Genomic DNA, 21,893 nt, shown 5'->3' with positions numbered 1-21,893 from the left:
TTAAAGGCGCTACTGTGAATGGCCTAATTAAATGGAAAGAGTGTAAAATATGATAGAGAAAGAGAAAAAGATTCAATTACTTAAAAAATAAGTTTTGCCTCTAGAGGGAATAGAGCCAAGGTCATGTAGAAACTAACAATGGGCTGATCGCAAGGGCTGAGCGATCACCCTCCGCCCTAAGGCCGCTGCATCGCTCACCCTAGCCGATAGAGTTATCGGCCCTCATCCCCTCGTCTATCGGCATCCATTGCAAGGTCTTCGGGCCAATGCAAGGGCGATATCTTTTTTTTATTATTATTTAATTCATCTCATCTACACATTATATATACCTTATTCCCCAATTCACATTCATCCCTCTCCAATCTCAATTTTTTATCTATCTTTACCTTTTTTTTAATGTAAGATGTTTTATTTTATTTTTAATATAATTTGTTATTTTCCGTAAATTACGTTGTCTTTAATTTACACCAACAATTAAAATTGAGATAGTACTATATAAAAATAGTGATGATGTGGAAATGAGATAAATTTTGGGATGAGCTCTCTTTACAGGGAGATAGACTCTAGATGAGTCTGCTATTGAAGAAGAAAATGGAGATAAGTTCTGGGCTCTGGAGATAGGCTCTGCAGTAGACCTCTGTTTTGGATGCCCTAAACGAAAACATTTTGTTTTGGAAATGACTTGCTATCGACATTGGTCTTTCTTAAAGACTCAAAACACATAATCCTTTTCCTATTTCATCAACTTTCAGAACCAAACACGAAAATGAAAATTAATGGAGTATATGGCATAACTAAGTATTGTATTCTAATTAAGACCTAGCTAAAAAGTTTAATTGGTCGTGTTTTCATAAGAACAAATATCAGATATTCAAATTTGCCGACAAGTTTCCGAATATCTTATTAAGGAACGTATAAGTAAAATACAATGTTATTTTTGAAAAAACATATTGATTTCCCAGATGTATAGTAGAAATTTTTTCCCAAAGTATTGATGGACCCAGGAATTAAATATGGGAAACTTGCAAAATCAAAATTGTAGGATATTGTAATCCAACAGTTATAATAAGTGACACATGAAAAAATATTTAATTTAAAATAAAAAAGGTTAATTTAACTTTTTAAACATAAAAAAGCAGTTATGGTAATTCATTATTTTTAGAATTGAAATTGCGTAACTTAAATTTTTATCCTATTTTAGTGTTAATAACAGATTTTTTAGAAGACCAACATATACAAAACTTCATTTTTATCATATTTTGATCATAATATGTTTTACTTTAATTAAATCAATATTCCTCATAAATAAAATTCTTTTCAAGCTGAAAATCAATATGTTTTATATTACAAAGGGCTCACAAACACCAAGAAATAGAATTTGCTAAATGACCTTAGCGAGCACAATGATACTTGCTAAATTGTTCCCTTCCCTGTTGCTCACACAATAATGAGCAACGACGATGTGCTCAAATATCTGTCTTTCAACTCGTGAAGTTGTGATAATATTCGCTAAGAATTTTTCGAGTATGTGTGCTCGAATTTTGATGTTGGGATCCTGCATCTTTCTATCTCTCCCCACCAATAGCTCAACTCTTTCTCACTCTCTTTCTTCCCTAAGGTGTGCCGTTTATGTCGAAATATGCCACCATACACAAGTTATATCTCATGATAATATGAGTTTCCGATCTTGAAATCATGTAGTAAAAGTTAAATTATTGAAAAATTTAAATCATGAAATCGTGAGTCGATGTGTGGGATTTGTAGTTCAGGATTTATGAGTTAAATAGTTTTTCTCTCTCTTTTTAAAAAGGGAAAATATGAATATTAGATATTAATTGATTTGTAAAATAATACTCCTATAGTATAATTAGTAAGAATAGTATGGTAAATTGGCAAAGGACCTAAAGGTGACTGAAGTTTTATCAATGTTATACTCCGGAGCAACACAGTAAGTCAGTAACATACCAAAAAATAATAAATAAAAGATCCCATTGCTAGTTGAATCCTACCATAGGAAAATCCTTAATACAGTATCAATATCTTGCCGTACTTAACGTGTAATAAATATTTCAGGTCAGGTTATTTAATACCACCTATAGCCGGTAGAATAGACACTAAAGTAAAATACATTCACCCACCTCCTCTCTTCTCTTCTTTATAACCCCAACTCCCCTTAACCCCCACACTTCACTCCTCATACAACACCACCAAAACTAAAAAATAAAAAAAATACCAATGGACTTGATAGACATCCTCCTACTCTGCTTCTCCGCCCTATTCCTCCGCCTGTGGTGGCGGTACTGGTCCGCCACCACAAGCGGAAAACCAAAAAATTTACCACCAGGGCCACCAGGGTGGCCCCTGGTGGGAAACCTATTCCAAGTCGTCCTCCACCGCCGCCCTTTCATCTTCATGGTGCGCGACTTACGCGCCAAATACGGCCCGATCTTCACCATGAAGATGGGCCAGAGAACCCTAGTCATCGTGACAAACTCCGACCTCATCCACGAGGCCCTCGTCAAAAAGGGCGAGCTCTTCGCGAGCCGCCCTCCCGACTCCCCCATCCGCCTCATCTTCAGCATGGGCAAATGCGCCATCAACTCGGCCGAGTACGGCCCCCTCTGGCGCTCCCTCCGCCGCAACTTTGTGACGGAGCTCATCAACCCGGCCCGGGTGAAGCAGTGCAGCTGGATCCGCAACTGGGCCGTGGAGGCCCACATGAAGCGGCTCGAGGAGGAGTCCGCCCGGGCCGGCCACGTGGAGGTGATGAGGCACTGCCGGCTGACCATGTGCAGCATCCTCATCTGCCTCTGCTTCGGCGTCAAAGTCTCAGACGTCCGCATCCGCCTCATCGAGGCCGTGCTCAAGGACGTCATGATGATGACGACGCCGAAGCTCCCGGACTTCCTCCCGCTGCTGACGCCGCTGTTCCGGCGCCAGGTGAGGGCCGCGCGGGAGCTGCGGCGTCAGCAGCTGGAGTGCCTGGTCCCGCTCATCCGGGACCGGAGGGCTTTCGTGGAGAGCGGCGAGAATGCGGCGGAGATGGCGAGCCCCAAGGGGGCCGCGTATATCGACTCGCTGTTCGGGTTAGAGGTGCCCGGGCGGGGGAGGCTCGGGGAGGAGGAGATGGTGACGCTGTGCTCGGAGGCGATTAACGCCGGCACCGACACCAGCGCCACGACCCTGGAGTGGGCCCTACTCCATCTGGTTCAGAATCAGGAAATACAGGAGAGGCTTTATAAGGAGATTGTGGGCTGCGTTGGGAAAAATGGAGTTGTGAATGAAGCTGATGTTGAGAAAATGCCTTATCTTGGTGCCATTGTGAAGGAAACGTTTCGGCGTCATCCGCCTAGCCATTTTCTGCTTTCTCATGCAGGTGAAATATTTTTGTCTTTTTTTTATTATTAATATTTAAGAAGACACAAGGGTTGTGTGTTTGATAACTAAATCGGTTTATGGGGTGCAAGTTGCAGTGGAATCATAATTAATGCATGAGGATGGGGTGTAGGCAGTATGTCCCTCAATTTGGAATTGTTGTTGCACCAAATAAATCTATTTAGGTGATGTGACAATAAATAAAGACTTGTGTTTCTCAAATATTTTTGTGTTTTAGTATTTTACCAATATTAATTAGATTTCATTAATTACATCCAAAATAGTTGTACTTATATTTATCAGGATCTTTAAAAATTTAGTGATTTAGACGTATTGTTACATGGTGTGTTGAGTAAATTAATATCGTTGCATTATTAAAAAAATGTGACATTTGTGACGCCAGTGACGAAGGAAATGGAGCTGGGCGGGTACACGATCCCGGCAGACGTGAACGTGGAGATCTACACGGCGTGGCTGACGGAGGACCCGGAGATGTGGGAGAACCCAAGTGAATTCCGGCCGGAGAGGTTTCTAACGGGGGAGGGAGTGGAGGTGGACATAACGGGGATGCGGGGGGTGAAGATGCTGCCATTCGGGGCGGGTAGGAGGATCTGCCCGGCGTGGAGCCTGGGGACGCTCCATGTAAACCTGCTGCTGGCGAGGATGGTCCATGCCTTCAAGTGGATCCCCATTCCGGATAACCCGCCTGACCCGGCGGAGACTTTCGCATTTACTGTGGTCATGAAGGATCCGCTCAAAGCAATAATTCTGGCCCGGACAAAGATTTGAATTCGTGATGCCACGTCAACCGGATCTCCATCTCTTTGATTGCTACTTGCTTTTTATTTCTTCTTTTTTGTTTTTTTGCTCTATCAGTGTTTGGTAGCTACCGTGGGGTGTATGATTTTTGTGTAGGAAAATGTTTTGAATCTCCTCTATATTAACTTAAATTATATTATAATATTTCCGTTCTATATGTCTACATTAATGTTAAAGTTATTAATTTTAGAGACATTTTTACATACTCCCTTTGTCCCTCAATATGTGTCCCACTTTGATTGTACCCGGGTTTTAGTAAATGTAATAGAAAGTGAGATGAAAAAGTTAGTGGACCGTTGATCTTACTTTTATATATTAATTTTATAAAATGTAGGTGAAAATGAGTTAGTGGAATGTGTGGTCTAGTACCCAAAAAAAGTAAAAATTTAGTGGGACAATTAATATGATCGTACCAAAATAGAAAACGGAGACACATAATGGGGCCGGAGTGAGTATTCCACTACACATGCATGGCCCAAAGCTTCACAAATTATACATGTACAAATACATAAAATGTACATGGGGTTGCAGCGGAAATTAGTTTGTATGTTGAGAATATGTTTTGAGTTGTTTAGTAAGTATTTTAAATATTTTTTATGAAATTAAAAAATATTTACAAACTAGTTTGTGGTATTATATTAATTATATTATTTGCAAATAAGTCAAGTCTCTATATTGGAAATTTTGTGATGTATCACAGATCACATAAATCACTCTCATGTTACACTTGTCATAGCTCAATAATGTGACACTTGTGTGACTATAGCATTGAGATACGTTATTTGTTAATTGTTGAATATGGAAAGTACACGGATAATGTTAAGTACTATATATATGTGATTAATTGGGCATTTTTTAATGTATTAAAAAGTGAGTTTTTCACAATCAATATGATGGTGCGTTGGGTGGTGATAATTGGTCTGCGATTTTGTTTTTTCGAACCAGTTATTGAGCTCGTTGGTTTATTTCTCAGACAATTATAAGTCTGAAGCCAAATGGTACGAGCGTTGAAATTGAAAGGAACAATATAGAGGAGGTGTTTGATAAATAGGGGGGTCTGTGTAAAAGTTGAATCCCCACTAACCATAAATAGAATAGACCCAATGCTATTCAATTTACCCAATGCAATTTAATCTTCCCATACCTAACATCCCCAACTGCAGGATTCTTATTATTATATTCTATCATATTCATATTTACTTTTTCTATAAAGCAATTATATCATTTATTCGGTTTTAATTACTAAAGGAAATTTGTTCATATCATAACTCTAAGCATTCATGTTTTGTGCAATATGTTCATATTTAAGTATTTGTTGTGGACCGCGTACGAACTTAGTGTACGTGTCATGCATTTGATGATTCACAAATGTTGGATGTCAAGAAGAAAATATAAAATTGAATGGCTAATTATGTAAAAATTTTAATGTAAAATGGAAGTGGCTATATGCAATCAAGATTCAAGAAGCTAAATGTAAGTTTGGGGAAAACACAAATAATGAATGGTTTTTATTACATGCTAACGCGTTTATAGTCATGCAAAATTTATGTAATGGTTGTAACATGGTAACGCGTTTATCGTCAAGTACAAATTTATATATTATTCCGATGCAATGACATATTCATAAGGAATTTTGATTACGGATATGAATTTTATGTTCAATAATTGGATAATATATATAAAAAAATACTCTCTCCGTCCACAAAAAATAGTCTCATTTTACCATTTTAGGATGTCCACAAAAAAATAGCCTCATTTCTAAATTTGGAAAGTTTCTCTCTCATATTGTACCCACTTTTTCTCTCAATCTCTCTTTACTTTACCTATTTTTTCTCCTTATTTCTTACTTACCAATTTCTCATTAAAACCCATATTATTCACAAATGAGTCTGTTCCAAAACTCTCCTCCATAGGAGAGTTCAAGTCCACCGCATCGCTCTGACACCTGCTCGTGTAACTACCGTCGGCACTGACCTTCGTCCCCTTTGGGTCAATGGTAGAGCCGTGCGTTCCCCGAGTACCCTCATCTTGGATATGCCCGATACACTTCGTCACCATAGTTGGGATAAATACACTGGCTTTGAAAAAATTTGTACAAGGCGACTTAGAGAGCTGGAGTCATGGGTCTGCGACCAGACAACATTAGGGGACCACCCGGGGCGGAACAACCAGGGAACTCGGAGTTCCGTTGGGTTTGGGAAATCATCGGGATTCATTTTTTGCTTTCTAGAGAAACATAAATAAGATGGGAAGAGATTGAGTGAAAGGGTGGTGAATGTAGCGAAGAGGGAATTTAAAGAGAAAAATAGCTGAAAAAATAAAATAAAAAACTGCCGATAATTGGCGGAATGCCTTGCAATAACGTCGATCGGCGCACCCTATCCCAAGGGTGAGGTCGTCGGCGGTCTTATTGTCCAATGACGTGCAATAGCTCCAATAAATTTGTCAATCGCATGTGATGGATTTATCGGTGCTATTGCCGTATTGCTAAGTGCTCTAATACTAACTCAATTTAATTCAAAATTGATCCATATTAATTTAATTTTGAAGTTACCACATCAATTAATTTACATTATTATCACTTGAACAAAATACAACAAAAGTAACATCCTAGATTTGTACATATTAGAATTCTTGACCAATTCTTAAGAGTCAAGAGTATGTGCCCAATTCAATTGAAAGATTGTGACAGTTGCTATTAAGAATATTTATATCATTTGTCGTGCATCATTTGATAATAGTGAAAGATCATATATACAACGTGTAAATTAAGCAAATAACCTGCAATGCTATAAAAGCGTATGTCACCTCAAGTGGAGTTTGTGGACCTGTGGTGCATTGCAAAGACAATTTTTTCAAAGTTGAATCAATATTCATTCTCCATTTTATATGGACATGTTAATATATGAGTTTTAATAAAGTGTTTATATTAGGTTACCATATTTCAAAGTTTTGTGAATTTACATTTATATGTCATGGAGGATTTCCGGATGTTTATTATTTGAAATACTAGAGTGTAATCCATATTGAAATACGAATAATGCGATTGACTCATGAAATCAACTGACATTAGTGTGTATTAGTATAAACAAAAAACAATTAAAAAATACTCCCTCCGTCCCAGATTTGTAGTAACATTTTGCCATAAAAGTCCGTCCCACATTTGGAGTAACATTTAGAATTTACTATATTTGCACATAAAATTTTACCCCATTATTCACTAAAATTACACCCAAATGTCATTATCTATATTAAAATAAATCAAAACAAAAATAAAAAATCAAAAAGTCAAAGAGGGACCCACCTTCAACCAACTCACTTCATTTATTACACACTTCATCATCTCACTTCATTTATTACACACCCCATCATCTCACCCCACCATCTCACTTCATTTATTACACACTTCATCTCTCATTTCATTAATTACACACTCCATCAATTCCTTAAAATCCGTGCCATAACTAAATGTTACTATAAATGTGGGACGGAGGGAGTAGCAAGGAAGAAACTAAAAAACAAATTATATTAATTTTGAATCGAAATTATATATGCTGTTAAAAATAAACTTGATTTTTTTATTTTTTGGATTTTATATATTCAAACTGAACCAATAAATGCTAAAATTTTAAATCAAATTAAACGAAAAAAATTTATAAAGAAAAATGAATGTATTTAGTGGGGCCCCTATAATGCACAAGTCAAAGATTATTAGAGGGACATATCATGTCAAACTGTTATTTGGCATGCCTTGACCGCTAATTTTTTTTACTGAAGGAATGTTGTTTTGAGTTAACGTAAGAATGAAAAAAAAATCAAATTATGCATGAATTAAAGATAGTTTACTGAATGTATTTGTGAAGCTTCACTAATTTAGTTATCATCAACATTATTTCACCACCTTATTTTTGGTATTTATCAAGGTTATTCATCGATGGATCTAGTGACTCAGCTTGATACCACATAGCTAGCACAACGAAAACAGGTATCGATCCCCTGACTATTTTTCAAAAAATAAACAAATCTCATACCACTTGACCACACCACTTTGTTCTTATTTCCCCACTTTTAACACGAGATGTAATATCAAATTAGAATATGCACACATATTTCAGTACTTGTAGTAAGTATCAAGTAGAATATTTACACATAAATCAGCACGTTATACCGTATAGAATCAGCACACGACTCACTAAATGTAGCTATAGTATTATGCACAGAACGACATACAACCACGACACCAAGTCACACACACAAAAATGATTGTCCTCGCCTTTTTAATCGAAATTACTTGTTGCATGTATTTTACATGTCCACATTTTTTACATAGGCAACTTCTTCATCTGTCGTTACAGCCAAATACTCGAGGGCTGTGACAACATCTTCGATCAGGGGTCGAGTGTCGGCTTCATCTTGCAGACACATCACCACCACAGCAAGAGCTTGATGCAGCCCCTTCACAGGGAACTCCCCTTGCAGCAACGGATCAACTAGCAGCGAGAACTTGTTTCGGTCCTTTAGTAGTGGTTTCGCCTAAAATTTTCACATTCAACGAAATCAGATGAATTTGTCCCTTTCTGAGTTTTTAATTTATAATAATTGTATAATAATATTGAGTTATGATCTAGTACTATAGATAATATTGAAGCATGTAAGAACCTATAATTTATAGTGATAACTTAGATTAGTAAAAGCCGCTGAAGATATACTGATAGGAAAGAATTTTTGACTAACCCAAGCAACTAGATTCTCCTCCTCGGGTGGCTTTTTGCTATCAATAGCTCTTCTTCCCGAAATGATCTCGAGAAGCACTACCCCGAAACTATAGACGTCTGACTTGGTCGTGAGCTTGCCCGTCTGGGCATACTCTGGGGCAGAATAGCCATATGTCCCCATCACCCTTGTCGAGACTTCCTCTCGCTCCTCCGGACCGAAACCCGACAGTTTAGGGTCGAATTCCCCATCTAATAGTATGTTAGATGCCTTGAAGTCCCGGAATATGATAGGCGGGCATGCTGTATCGTGCAAGTACTCCAGCCCCCGAGCTGCGCCCCGAGCTACCTTGATCCTAGTGAACCAATCCAATGCCTTCTTGTCCGGAGGTAAATCTGCATACAAGAATCATCACGAAACATACTCCATTTTGGAAACCAAAAAAAAAATCATTGATGGTGAGTTATATGATAGCTACCAAGAAGATGATCTACTAAGGATCCATTTTGCATATACTCGTAGACCAAAATCCTCTGTCGGCCATCAGCGCAGTATCCAATCAGGCTCACGAGGTTGGGGTGTTCAATGAGGCTCAGTGCCAAGACCTCCGCGAGGAATTCTGTGTTGTCTTGATCCTTGTTTCGATCAAGCTGCTTCACAGCCACTACCTGGGAGATGAAGCAGCATCTATCATTTAATGTGAGGATTTTGCTGAAAGAGAAGATAAGGGGCCTACTTGATTAGTTTTCTTGAGGCGGCCCTTGTAAACCCTTCCAAATCCTCCTTCGCCAACTAGCAGATCAGGATTGAAGTTCTCTGTCGCGGCCGCCAGTTCTTGGAAGGTGAATACCCTACCAGGAGCTACCATGCCATGCTTGGGCGGATCCTCCGCCGTTTTCCTCAGCTTGTTAGCAGCTGTTCAGTTTTATCAAAAGCTTCAAATGACGAGAAATTGAGGTTTTCATAACAAACAAAACATAAACTTTTGCTGTGATGGTGGTCCACGATTCCATCAAAATCAACATTGATTCGGCATAAATTCTTTCTATATGAAAAATCATGACAAAAGTATGAGAATTTGCATCTATGATAGATACATGAACCTAACCAGCATTTAGCGTAACGGTTCTGGAAACAGCAGATGACAACGCATCCACGGCATTGTATTTGGTTGACTTGATCTGTTGGAGAGAACTTTTCGAAGCTTTAAGAACACTCCTCATCCTCGTATCAGCTACTTCTTATCGTGTTATATAACAGAATCTATTTTCAGAATCAGCTCCAGATAATATCTAAAATGAACCCTTCTTGAAGGATTCAACAATCATCACTAACAATGCAGATTGGTCTTCATTTTTGACCTTTTTTTGCTTATGAAATATGATGATCAAAATATCAACGCTTAAAAAGGGAAAGCTATTTATAGCAAATGACATGTAGCATGCCTTAAAAATAGGGACAGTTGAGAAAAAGATTGATTGGATATTAAAAGGGGAAAAATATAACCTCATGCTAGAACTTAATACATACCACGTTAAATTAGGTAGAGGGAGAGATAAGTTGGATTCTCCCTACCCAATTTCAAGAAATAGTAATATATTGTGATAAATATAATTTTAAACCCTAAACCATAGCCATTTTATCAAAAATATCCTGAACAATACATAGTTAAATTGAACACCAAATTCTCGACTTTGTATAAAAATTACTATACATCCATTTTACAATCCCAAGAATCTTGACATAGCTCATAGGATGGCATTGTATAATTTTTAAAAAAAAATAACATGCACGAAAGCAATGTCGGTTTGTACTCTAATACATTGAAAATAACGAGCTATGTCAAGATTCTGGGGTCTAAAAGATGAACGCAGAATATATGGGGAAATTACACTTAAAAAAATGTTTCCCCGTTGTTTCTTGTTAGTACAAAAAGTTCCATACACGTTTTAATTTAATACTCCACATTCTGTCATCAGGGGAATATAAATGGAAGGGGGCAAAATTATATGCTGAGGAAAATTTGGGAAATCGAGAAGGGGCAAATTTAGGGAAGTTTAGAAAATTTTGCAGAATTGGAAAATAAAACGAATCAAGATATTTGAGGCATAGAGCATTAGATTCCAAACATCCCACAACGCTGGATTATACATTTTAGTTTGTGTTTTGGTGTTATATATATTTGCAATGACATTCTAAGTTCCATTGTTAACATAGACAGAATTACACACATCAACTGAAGACTGAAAAATGCAAATAACCATAGCCAAGTAAAAGCAGTTTCCAATCTTTTATAATTTGAACAAACAAGAAACATAGATGCAAAATGAAACATCCTATAAAAATCTAAAGCCCATAAACTAACACAATCAAATTTATTAAACAAAACAGTAAAGAACGGCCAAATATCAAGTCAGATTCAATAGAAAAGGTAGTTGCAGAACTTGCATAAAACAATCATCTCAGACAACTAAAAATCATCTCCTTAAGCTTATTGCTGAGATCAAATGATACGAGTTAACAGAAAAACGTATCTGCAACCATGCTTCTTGCTCTCTACTTAGCTAACCCTTCCTCAACCTCAGTCCACTTATCAGCATGCCTCGAGAACTTCTCCTTCATCGTCCCAATGATCTCCTTCGCCTCCTCGACCTTCCCAATGCTGATCAAACCATTCACAAGTAACTCCGTTGTTGCAATGCGAGGAACCCACCCTTTAGCAATGCATTCCTTAAAAATTTCCAATGCCGCATCAAAATCCTTCCCTTGGCATAAATACTGTGTCAAATAGAAGTAAGTCTCCGACCCCGGCTTCAATTTCCGATCAACCATCTCCTTGAACAAAGCCTTGGCCTCCTCCAATTTCCCCTCTTTGCAAAATCCGTAAATTAAATGGCCATATGTCATAGAATTTGGTTTAATCTTCTTTTCCACGAGCTCCTCCAACAATTCCTTCGCCTCATCCGACTTTTTCAGCTTGCACAAGCTCTGAATCTTAGCATTGTAGACGCCGAGCCCGTGCTTAACCCCAAACTTCTGCATCACTTCCGTAAGCTTCTCCAGGTCGCTCAGCTTCTCCTCCTTGTAGAAACCAGCAACCACAACGGAGAATGTGGTGGCGTTAGGCTGAATCCCCTTCCTCTCCATCTCCGCCAGAACAGAGTAAGCTGAATTCGAGCTGCCGGACTCGCAGAAGCCTTTCAAAACAGTGTTAAACGTGTCCAAATCCGGCTCAACCGAATACTTAGCAGGAAATTCCGAGAAAATCCTCTTCATCTCGCCATATTCTCTGGCCATGATACACGACATAAGCAGCGCGTTCAGCGATTTCACGTTATGCTCGACGCCGTGCTGAGGGATTTCGTCGAACAGCTTGATTGCATCCTTGACGAGGCCAGATTGGCCGTAGAGAACGATGAAATGAGAAACGGAGCGCTCCGATTTGAGATCGGGGCGGGCTAGGGAATCGTTGATGAAGGAGCGGATACCTTCGTAGTAGTGTGATTTTTTGAGCTTGTTGATGGCCAGGGAGTAGGCGACGCGGTCGAGGTGCGTGTCGGGGGTGAGGGCGGCGGCGCGGCAGATGTCGAGGACGCGCTCTGGATTGCTCTCAAAGCGGAGGAGGGAGAGGGCGGCGCGCGATTTTTCTTTGCTGGTGAGGGGGGTTTTGGAGTCCGGGCTCAGGATCGAGGCGGAGAAGCGACGGGCGTGGTGGAGAAACGGCGATGATCGGAGCTTGCTGCGTAACGCCATTGTTGATTTTGGTGTGGTTGAAGCCGAAAGAGAGTGTTAGGGTTTTACTTTAGGGTTTAGAGAGTGATGAAAAATGGAAGAACGACTGTTATATTTCAATTTTGAAAGAGAAAACTGGAAAAATGGGAAATAAAAAGAAACGGATCTTGGATCGGGGGATTTGAACCCGACGTGAATCGAACACGCAACCTTCTGATCTGGAGTCAGACGCGCTACCATTGCGCCACGGATCCTTGGTGCAATTTTACCACTCTTCTTTTTATATAACCAAATTTGTTCAAAAATAAAATATTAAATACAGGCTTAATATTGAAACCAGCAATGTTTTTTTTGTGCATCTTTTGATGAATGATTTATCTCAAGAACAAATCATAAATCCTAAACCCATAATTTCACAGATTAATGAATGAGATTAGATATTCCCCATTTTAGTGTATTTTAAAAAATATGCACGCCTACTTTTAGATACTACCGAATCAACTTGTTTTAATAATCTATTTACTCAAGTTATTCACAATTACATCATACATTATCCATCTAAATTTGTATAAATATATCGTCTTAGCTCTTAACCGACCATGATGAGATGTGACACTAATTTTATTTAGAAAGTTTTGTATTTGTATGGCGAAATCTCTGGATAAGGACCACGTAGATATACTGTACAACTATACAGATTGATCATTCTCTCTCTCTCTCTCTCTCATCAAAATTCATACACATTTCTCTGTATTTAGCTATGCATTCCCCTTCCTCTCTCGCAATTCGATTTGATCGCCTTTTCTGATTGAAGAAGTGACTCTGAATCAGTGACACTGTACGCTCTTTACCACCCATCGATTGTCGCTATTTTCTTCCGGCGGTGAGATGGCGCGGATGCTACTCAGCTCTGCGGCGATCGACGCCGGAGGAGTCGGAGAACTGTCCGCCTCCTGGTGGAACCACATCAACGCCTCCGTACAATGGCAAGACGGAATATTCTTCACGCTTTGCGCTGTTTATGCCCTCCTTTCGTCCGTCGCCCTTGTGAGTCGATTGCATTTACTTTTCGGCAACCTTTTTGCAATATTGTGTTCGTGTAGACAGCTGTTTGAATTTTTGTTTGAATTCGGTTTCTCCATTATCATAAGCTTCGGTAGCAGATGAATTCTAGTGTTTTTGGAGCAACTGAGCTCAGCTCGTTTCATTCTTTAGTAATGTTGCTTGTAGTTATAATTATATAGTAGTGTTCAGCTTTGATGATACACATTAACATGTTATATAGTATGACTAATTTTGAGGGGCGTAGGTAGGAAATTCGTTGAAGGGGGCCGTGTTTTCCATATTTAGAGTTCCAGATTTTTAAAAGTCATTTTTTCATGTTAAATAGTTTGGTGGAAAGGGATTATGCTCCGCGACCGCTGATTAGCGTAAAATGGTTTAGACTGGTCGGAGTAGTTTTCTGTCCCCTGTATCTTCACGCTGTTCTCCAGACCCTCCCAAGCCTGCCCATCTTCAACTATTGCATCATACCTTTAATCGTTGTATAAGAACGGATCATTGTTCAGCAACAATGTACAAATCTTTCAATATAAATACACTACAAAGCGGTGATTACGGCTAGATGTTGTAATGGAGCTTAGAATTTGTATCATGTTGCTTGCAAAAGTCACAACCTGAGTTTATCTGTCAGAGGTTATACGGTCAGTCAATACCCTTTAGACAAAGGGTTAGTGAAAAGTGCTATGTGAAACTACAATGGAAACAAGTAGAAGTGATTGAGTTACGATGTTAAAAGGAGGTATACAGTAGTTTCTAGATTCCGCAAGAAACTATGAGATATAGTGGTAAGTTTGTGTTTAAACTGTAATGAATGCTGTTAAAATTGACAGTTGACAGTTGAAACTCTTACATATTTTTTGCAGAAAACTCTACTTTTGTGAGAATAACTTGTTGCATGAAATGAAATGTCTCTTACTGGGGGTGCATTTACATTTACAGATTCAATTGATAAGAATCGAATTAAGGGTGCCTGAATATGGATGGACTACTCAAAAGGTTTTCCACTTGATGAATTTTGTTGTAAATGGAGGTATTGGGAAGATAATCTCCAAGTCATTCTATCTATCGATTATCATTAGCTGCATTAATCGTTAAGCTACTCAATTGCAGTGCGTGCTGTTGTGTTTGGATTTCATAAGCAAGTATTTTTTCTGAATCCCAAGGTAAAATTGACTTCACTATCTGTTTATCTTATTCTTTAGTTCTAGATAAGGATCTATTTTGCCAACTCAGAATCTTATTTTTGATTTTATGTCCTTGCCAATAACTTACAGTGTCTTCAGCTACATTTTTATAGGTTCAAAGGTAGGAGGAACCTTCATATTAAGAATATGAGTCCTCAGGAACCTTTTTAATAATGGAAATGCCAGCAGAAAAAAATGATATTTATTTAATACATGTATTTTATGATATTTCAGTTACCTTGTAGTATATTTCTAAGAATATGTTCCGCCTGTATGTTTAGCTTTGTATTTATGTTTGCTGTCTTTCCTTGCACATGGTGTGATGTGCAGTTCTATTTAGTTAATTAGTGCATCATATGGGAATGTTGTTAATTAAAAAATCAGAGTCTTATTTCCTCCTGAACTGCATTTGAAAAAGGGTTATTAGTCCCGCACTAGATAAGTTGCTGATGGACACTCTGTTTCCACTTAGTTGAAAGTATAAGGTGGTCAATTACGTGTATACCTCCAGTGGGCATAGTCTACCTTTGCCTTGTGCACAGTTACTACTGAATTGCATTTGCTCAATAAACAGCATTATCGTGCAGACATTTACCTTATTAGTACCATTTTTAATTTTCTTTTGTTTTTATTTCTTATTTTTCTCTCTTTGTTCATTATGAATCAGGCCCTAACTTTGCTACTCCTAGATCTTCCTGACCTGCTGTTCTTTTCTACATATACACTTCTTGTCCTTTTCTGGGCCGAAATATATCATCAGGTACACAAGCAGTGAAGTTAATTGAAATATCGTTCAATTGTTTTGGGCTGCTGTAGTTTGTAAGAATTGTTTTTTTTACTTTAGATGTTTGAGAGATCTGAATTGTGTTATGTGAGGTGAAGAATCAATGAAACCTTTGTCTCTGTAAATTGGTCAGGCTAGAAGCATGCCAACAGAGAAATTGAGAATCTTCTACATTTCTATCAATGGTGCAATCTACATAATACAGGTTAGTCAAAATTCACTGGCTTATATCTTATTTGCTGGTTGTATATGTCCGTGGTGTAAATACTGTCAAGAAAAAACAGCAGCATCTGTGTTTTGCATACAGTGCCTTTCCAGCCATCAACTGACTAAAACTTGAACTATCTTCCTTCTTTCGTCATCAGTTCGGTATCTGGCTGTACCTTGGATTAGATGAGAACGTCATTGTACAATTCATCGGAAAGATATTTATAGCAGGTTAATCTCCCTCCAGGTTTTTTGTTCAGTTGAAGGGTACATTAACAAAGGTTGAACCTTTGATTTATTGGGTTGCTTAAAACTGTCTTTGGATTCTAGTGGTAATTTCTTCTGATGTTTGCAGTGGTATCAGTCATAGCTGCTTTGGGCTTTGTAATATATGGAGGAAGGTGAACTTAAAGTCTTCTTACTCGCTGCTTATTGTATATAGCAGAATTAATTTCTTCCAGATAATTTCCTGAAGTCTAACAACCATACCTGTTTTCACTTTTGCGCAAACTACATTCTTTCTTTTTTCTTCTTCCAGGCTATTTTTCATGCTTAGACGCTTCCCCATTGAATCCAAAGGGAGGAGAAAGAAACTTCATGAGGTTTGTCCCTTTCTGCTGTACCTAAATACATTTATAGTTGATCTAGTTAGTCCATTGTAGGATATTCCGCTATCTAGCAATATTGGATTCAACGGTACTTAAGGTGGTTGTCTTCTGGATCATATGATCTTTCCCCTCAAATATTGTTAGTTACCTCTTGAAGTAATCAATCTTAAAACTGAATAACACTCAAGTTACGTAGTCATATATATAGGGATCAAGGGGGAACTTTTTCATCTGCAGCAAGTGGATTTATCTGAACAATTATGCTCCTTTCAGATGGGTGGCACAAGGAACCGTTAAATGCCAAATTGCCAATGAGTAAATATGAAGTGCACTTGTCAATGACTCAATAGGATGTATTAGGTTTAACATCTGATTATTAAGTTTGATAATAATCCAAATGTAGAAGGTCAGTCATTGGTAAGTGGTAACCCTCCTGCTTGAAGACCTTCTCTTTTTTAATTATGAACTGATCTCGAAAACGAACCATTCAAAAGTGTTCCTAATATCTTCATTAAGATGTTATTACATAATAAGGGAATGAGTCTCAGTTTTAGTTTATGCTGTTATAATCATTGGGAAGTATGATGTACCCGATTTAATTCATCTTATCATCTTCGTTGAGTAAATTAGCCCAGCCTTCTCATTATTACTCATACTGTGTTATCTTTGCTCGGCAAAGATGTAAAGGGCTTTCAACTAGTTTGGGTGTTATGTCTATATTCCTTCCATATATAAGACTTACAGGTTCTATTCACTTGCACTTCATCTTGACTATGGAATATGGTTGAAATTTAGGATCTGAAATATTTTGGTGACCCTTCAATGGTGAAGCAGTTACTCATTTCTGATTTTGTTGCATACAAATTTTGCTTGGTTCTAAAATAGAACTGTACTTAATGTCTTTATAATTTCATCTCATTGTAGTCTTAAATAGCTTAATTAATTTTACTCATTTAAATTGAAGCAGAGATCATGAATAATTAGTTGTTATTCTTTAGAAACTAAAACATTGAGGATTGATCAACATGTCCAAGCTAATCACGTTTATCCTTGATTTCAACTTTGGCTTTGCAATAACTTGAATTCATTTTCAGGTTGGATCTGTGACAGCTATATGCTTCACTTGTTTTCTTATAAGGTGCTTCGTGGTAAGTTTATCAAATTGAACTTCGGTTTTCCTTTCCATGAAAAACTAAGCCTTATGTGTGTCTGTGTATCTACTAAGGGGTGTCTCCATGAAACAAAATACATTTGTACAGTCACTTAATATTCATCTGCTTAGTCTTTGTACTTTTCGTGTAAAATAATTCTCATCATGTATAAATGCATCCATTGTCTGATATTGCATGGTTATAGTGGTGTGATACCTACTTCTGCTCTGGCCTTGGTATTGTCTACTTAGTCTTATTACTTTCATGAAATGTGTTCTTGCCGCCAAAACATTTTTCTTTTTCTAGTATACATGAATGCGCCGAAATGTCTAATCTCAGATGATCTAATATTTCACCCGCTAGTTTATGTGGTGATAACTTCTCTTTACAGTTGCTTAACTAGATTTTCTATTTGAATGTTGTCTCTTTCACTGCAGGTATTGCTGTCGGCTTTCGATTCAGATGCATCACTGGATGTTATGTACCATCCAGTTCTGAATCTGATCTATTACATGGTACCAAAATTTCTCTAAGATGGCTTCATGCTGGCATTATATGTATTCAAAGTTGTTCTAATGTACTTTATTCGCCAACAGCTCGTCGAGATCCTTCCTTCAGCTCTTGTCTTGTTCATTTTGCGCAAGCTACCGCCTAAAAGAATATCTGCTCAGTACCATGCCATCCACTGAAGGCCCGAGTCACACTCACAATATTCATGTCGTTGATGGTGACATCTGACTGAATCTGGTGCTACTGAAGATGAAGATGAACGCCTTGACGTGAAAAAGATGAATGTCTGTCAAATATATTGGTTATATTTTGCGCTTTTTTTCTATCTCTAGTTTAGGATCTCGGTTGTCTTGTAGGAAATTATAGAAATAAGTTGAATGCTAGTGTATTGTTCTCGTAGTTCTCCAATAAAAGCAAAACACAGAGCATCACATAAAGGCTTGTTGGTGTTATTCTGTATTGGTAAACTTACTTGAATTCAGTTTCAGATCACTCCTCTCTCTCACAATTAGAGTCCGGAATTTCGTCCATACAAGAACCCTGGTTCTTAGGTCTCCCGGTCGGGTTTAACAGAATGGTTAGAGAGGAATGGAAGAAATTGGGCAGCATCTTCGTCACAAGGAAGTTGATGGACTTCACCAACTTATAAGGAGATGGCATAATCTGATCTTTTGAAATATGGATTCGGGCAGCAAGAAGCTTGAAGAAGATCAACTTCGAACTCAAAATAAAATTTGCTGGTGTGGAGAGGAGATGGAACCAACTAAAACTTGTTGGAATCGAACATGCATTTGAGTATGCACTGATTCACAAATATGAGCTTGTGGTGGCTCAGAAGAATATACATTGAAGTATGGCATAGGGAGCTTGATATTTGTCACATGATGCACCCGACCAGATCTTTCCGTGTCTTGAGTGCAAGTTGATTCAAGTTTCCAAGCAATCCAAGCAAAGATAATTGAAAAGTTCTACATTAAGTTTTGAGATACTTGAACCTTGATATGTAATCCTCAAGTACTTGAAGGTTACTGTGACACGAATTAGATCTCTGATTTGAGAAATTTATTTTTGCCAAGTATAATACATTGCCGGGATGATAATATTTCGTGAAAGTCAATGAGACAGACGTGTATAACCTGAGACATCATGAAATCCGAGTTTTTCTCTTCAAATGAAGTAGGGGAAGAAAAGAAGCTTAGGGGCATAGAAAAAAGTGATGATATCTTAATCTAAGGGAGAGAGTGGAGGTCCCATGAAAAAAAAGCGGTTGAGAAGACTCGTGAGAGCAATAAATGGAGGCTTTCTTGATAAAAGAAAAGAAACCATTGTCCACCCATCAATATGCTCATGATTTCTATCTTTGAATGGTTGGAATCATTCCACTTGCTCACTCTCAACCCACTTTCGATTGTAATTTGATGTCTCACTTGATAAATCATTTTCATTATACAACCAATTTATTGTTGCTTTTTTAGATAAGAAGGTACAGTAGATGAAAAACTAAAATATATAATTATTTTTAAATGTATTAACTATGATGTACTCTTTTTTTTAATACATTTTATTATTCTATGATAATGCAATTAACATAATTAATACTCCCTCCATTCTATAGTAATAGATTTTGTCGTTTTGGTATGTTCCATAGTAATAAAGTCATTTCCTTTTTTAGTCTAAGTCAGCACATTTTTCACACCACTTTACTCTCTGTTACTTTATTCTCTTTACATTTTTCTATCTTTGGAGGGAGTATATAACAGTGATACATTTTGAATGAGCCGATACATTTTGAATGAGGCAAAAATATTACTAGGAGTATGGATTGATTTTTTTAAAACTTTTTTTTCTTATTCTCACAATTCCTAATATAATACTCCTTACATCTTTTCAAAATCTGAACTATTTCTATTTAAGTTTATCTTTTAAAATGATGAATCTTCTAGTTTAGATATTTTTTTTTCTTTTTAATAAGATGAGACACATAGGTAGGGGGGACAAAGGAAGTAAAGTTTTGCGTTTGTCCATCATGTTAATATCCTTTTATCATCTATTTTTGGTAATTCAGTCACACACGTGTTCATGATGAATTTACACCCTTTTGTATATTTGATACATTCACATACATTATAGTTTTGTGAAAATTTGCTCAAACCTTTGCTTTTGTTTTTCTTATGAACTGGACTTTCAAATAAGTCAATTATAGCTCTGGAAATTTATTTATCTAGAACAGCAATACAAACATGGTTTAGTTTAGAGCTAATACGTCGTTATTTTATAAAAATATTCGTTTGATGATGCATGAACTTTATAAGACATGATAAGACGAATAATTAAACGTAATACTCGACAATTTTTGTTGAGTAATGAGAACAATTTTATCAGAAAAAAGTACTATTGAATATTAAAAACTCACACAAACTATAATAAATCCTTACTAATTAACCATCGAACCCAGTTTGACTCCACACTGCATCTCGAACCCGGCTCAGATCCCGCCCCTTGAGCGTTCGGCCCACGCCCTCGAACACCGAGTTGGCCGCCGTTTTTCGGCTACTCGCATACTGACGAGCAAGATACTCATGTGGCGGGACAACTTCCGAGTCATCAATCAACCCATCGTCCGAGTCATGCAGCGACTCGACCGAGTCGACCCGGTATATCTTCGACCAATCCGGCACATTGACCGGGGCCGACGCCGCCACGTGGCACCCACGTGGAGATTCCCCCATGCCCTCCCTCGCCCTGATTTGGTGCACAATGCTCGGCGAAGATCCGTTGCTCACTCCGTCAAAGGCCAATGACAAGCCGCCAACCAGTCGGCCGCCGGTGCGAGGCGGCGCGTGGTGGCGCGTGTAGCGGCCACCACCGGCGCGTGAGCTCCACGCGTCGCCGGAGGAGTGATTTTCCGAGCTGATCGCGTCGTCGATCATTGACCAAACCTCGTCTTCTTCTAATTCCGATGAACCGTTGGTGGCTGCGCCGCCCTGATCGTAGCAGAAGCTTCCGAGAAACATCTCGCTGCGGCTGCTCGTCAATTTTCTGCCCTTTGCCATTAGTCGAAATAACTAGATCAAAATCAAATCTTGATGCTTTTTTTTGCTAAATTGATTGTCTAATCGATAGAATTGCTGCCGAGCTCGTCGGAATCTTTTTTTCCGGCGACTCAGAAAGCAAATCAGTGAGGTTATATATTACTATATGTCTATATGAATGTGTGATTTTCTTCTATATACAGAGACTTGAGGGTGAAGGCTGCAATTGAATATATAACGTTTGATTGAATGAGGAGAAAGGGCCCAGCGGCATTTCATTTGAATTTGGATTTCATTTTGTCCAAATTTAATCAATGCCATAACTATAATAAGGACAAATCATGCATGGTAAGAAATTAAGAATGAGTAGAAGATCATAACTGTTAAATTATGAATAAATTATTCTAAACAAAAAGAGAAAAAGAAAAGATAAACTTGCCACTGGGAGTGATTGGAGTCCACGACGGCTGTCACACGTGTATGAATGTTCAAATTTTGATCTACATTTAAATTTATTTAATCATAAATTATACTACTATTACTAATTTTGGTGATACAGCTCTCGCACAATCATACTCAGCGCATTATATAATTTGAACTATTGATTTACTTGTTGGAGGAATGTAGGTCTTACCAATTTATTCTTTTTATTAAGCGATGAAACATAATTTAATTGGTAAGATGTTTCTCCTCTATTTAATAAATTTAAAAGTTCG

General features: G+C 37.8%; 5 protein-coding genes and 1 non-coding gene across 6 annotated transcripts; 2 read left to right on the top strand and 4 right to left on the bottom strand.

The window, feature by feature from the left end:
• Positions 1–2,171: 2,171 nt before the first annotated feature.
• CYP77B1 (cytochrome P450, family 77, subfamily B, polypeptide 1) lies at positions 2,172–4,351 on the top strand. Its single transcript, XM_048112856.2, has 2 exons — positions 2,172–3,376; positions 3,779–4,351. Exons 1-2 carry the CDS (start codon positions 2,236–2,238, stop codon positions 4,162–4,164), a joined length of 1,527 nt encoding a protein of 508 aa, XP_047968813.1. The 5' UTR covers positions 2,172–2,235; the 3' UTR covers positions 4,165–4,351.
• Positions 4,352–8,318: 3,967 nt separating this feature from the next.
• LOC125214236 (putative serine/threonine-protein kinase PBL23) lies at positions 8,319–10,143 on the bottom strand. The gene is made up of 5 exons (XM_048115172.2): positions 10,016–10,143; positions 9,644–9,822; positions 9,386–9,575; positions 8,929–9,302; positions 8,319–8,727 (listed from the first exon to the last, which is right to left on the bottom strand). Exons 1-5 carry the CDS (start codon positions 10,128–10,130, stop codon positions 8,500–8,502), a joined length of 1,086 nt encoding a protein of 361 aa, XP_047971129.1. The 5' UTR covers positions 10,131–10,143; the 3' UTR covers positions 8,319–8,499.
• Positions 10,144–11,463: 1,320 nt separating this feature from the next.
• Positions 11,464–12,761, bottom strand: PPR336 (pentatricopeptide repeat 336). The gene has a single exon (XM_048115171.2). It carries the CDS (start codon positions 12,658–12,660, stop codon positions 11,464–11,466), a length of 1,197 nt encoding a protein of 398 aa, XP_047971128.1. The 5' UTR covers positions 12,661–12,761.
• A 60-nt stretch (positions 12,762–12,821) lies between these two features.
• On the bottom strand, positions 12,822–12,893 carry TRNAW-CCA (transfer RNA tryptophan (anticodon CCA)). The gene has a single exon. It is a non-coding gene; the product is annotated as a tRNA-Trp (tRNA).
• Positions 12,894–13,312: 419 nt separating this feature from the next.
• LOC125214237 (tobamovirus multiplication protein 1-like) lies at positions 13,313–18,637 on the top strand. Its single transcript, XM_048115174.2, has 11 exons — positions 13,313–13,686; positions 14,641–14,731; positions 14,812–14,864; positions 15,553–15,645; positions 15,803–15,874; positions 16,035–16,107; positions 16,232–16,277; positions 16,415–16,478; positions 17,579–17,632; positions 18,073–18,150; positions 18,232–18,637. Exons 1-11 carry the CDS (start codon positions 13,528–13,530, stop codon positions 18,322–18,324), a joined length of 876 nt encoding a protein of 291 aa, XP_047971131.1. The 5' UTR covers positions 13,313–13,527; the 3' UTR covers positions 18,325–18,637.
• Positions 18,638–20,475: 1,838 nt separating this feature from the next.
• On the bottom strand, positions 20,476–21,395 carry LOC125212383 (protein S40-6-like). The gene has a single exon (XM_048112544.2). It carries the CDS (start codon positions 21,196–21,198, stop codon positions 20,584–20,586), a length of 615 nt encoding a protein of 204 aa, XP_047968501.1. The 5' UTR covers positions 21,199–21,395; the 3' UTR covers positions 20,476–20,583.
• Between the last annotated feature and the right edge of the window lie 498 nt (positions 21,396–21,893).

The sequence above is a fragment of the Salvia hispanica genome, chromosome 3 (genome assembly GCF_029641045.1).
Source record: "Salvia hispanica isolate PSC_SH4W2 chromosome 3, Shi_PSC_v1, whole genome shotgun sequence".
In the NCBI taxonomy this organism is placed as follows: Eukaryota; Viridiplantae; Streptophyta; class Magnoliopsida; order Lamiales; family Lamiaceae; genus Salvia; species Salvia hispanica.
This window is presented reverse-complemented; position numbering and strand designations above follow the sequence as displayed.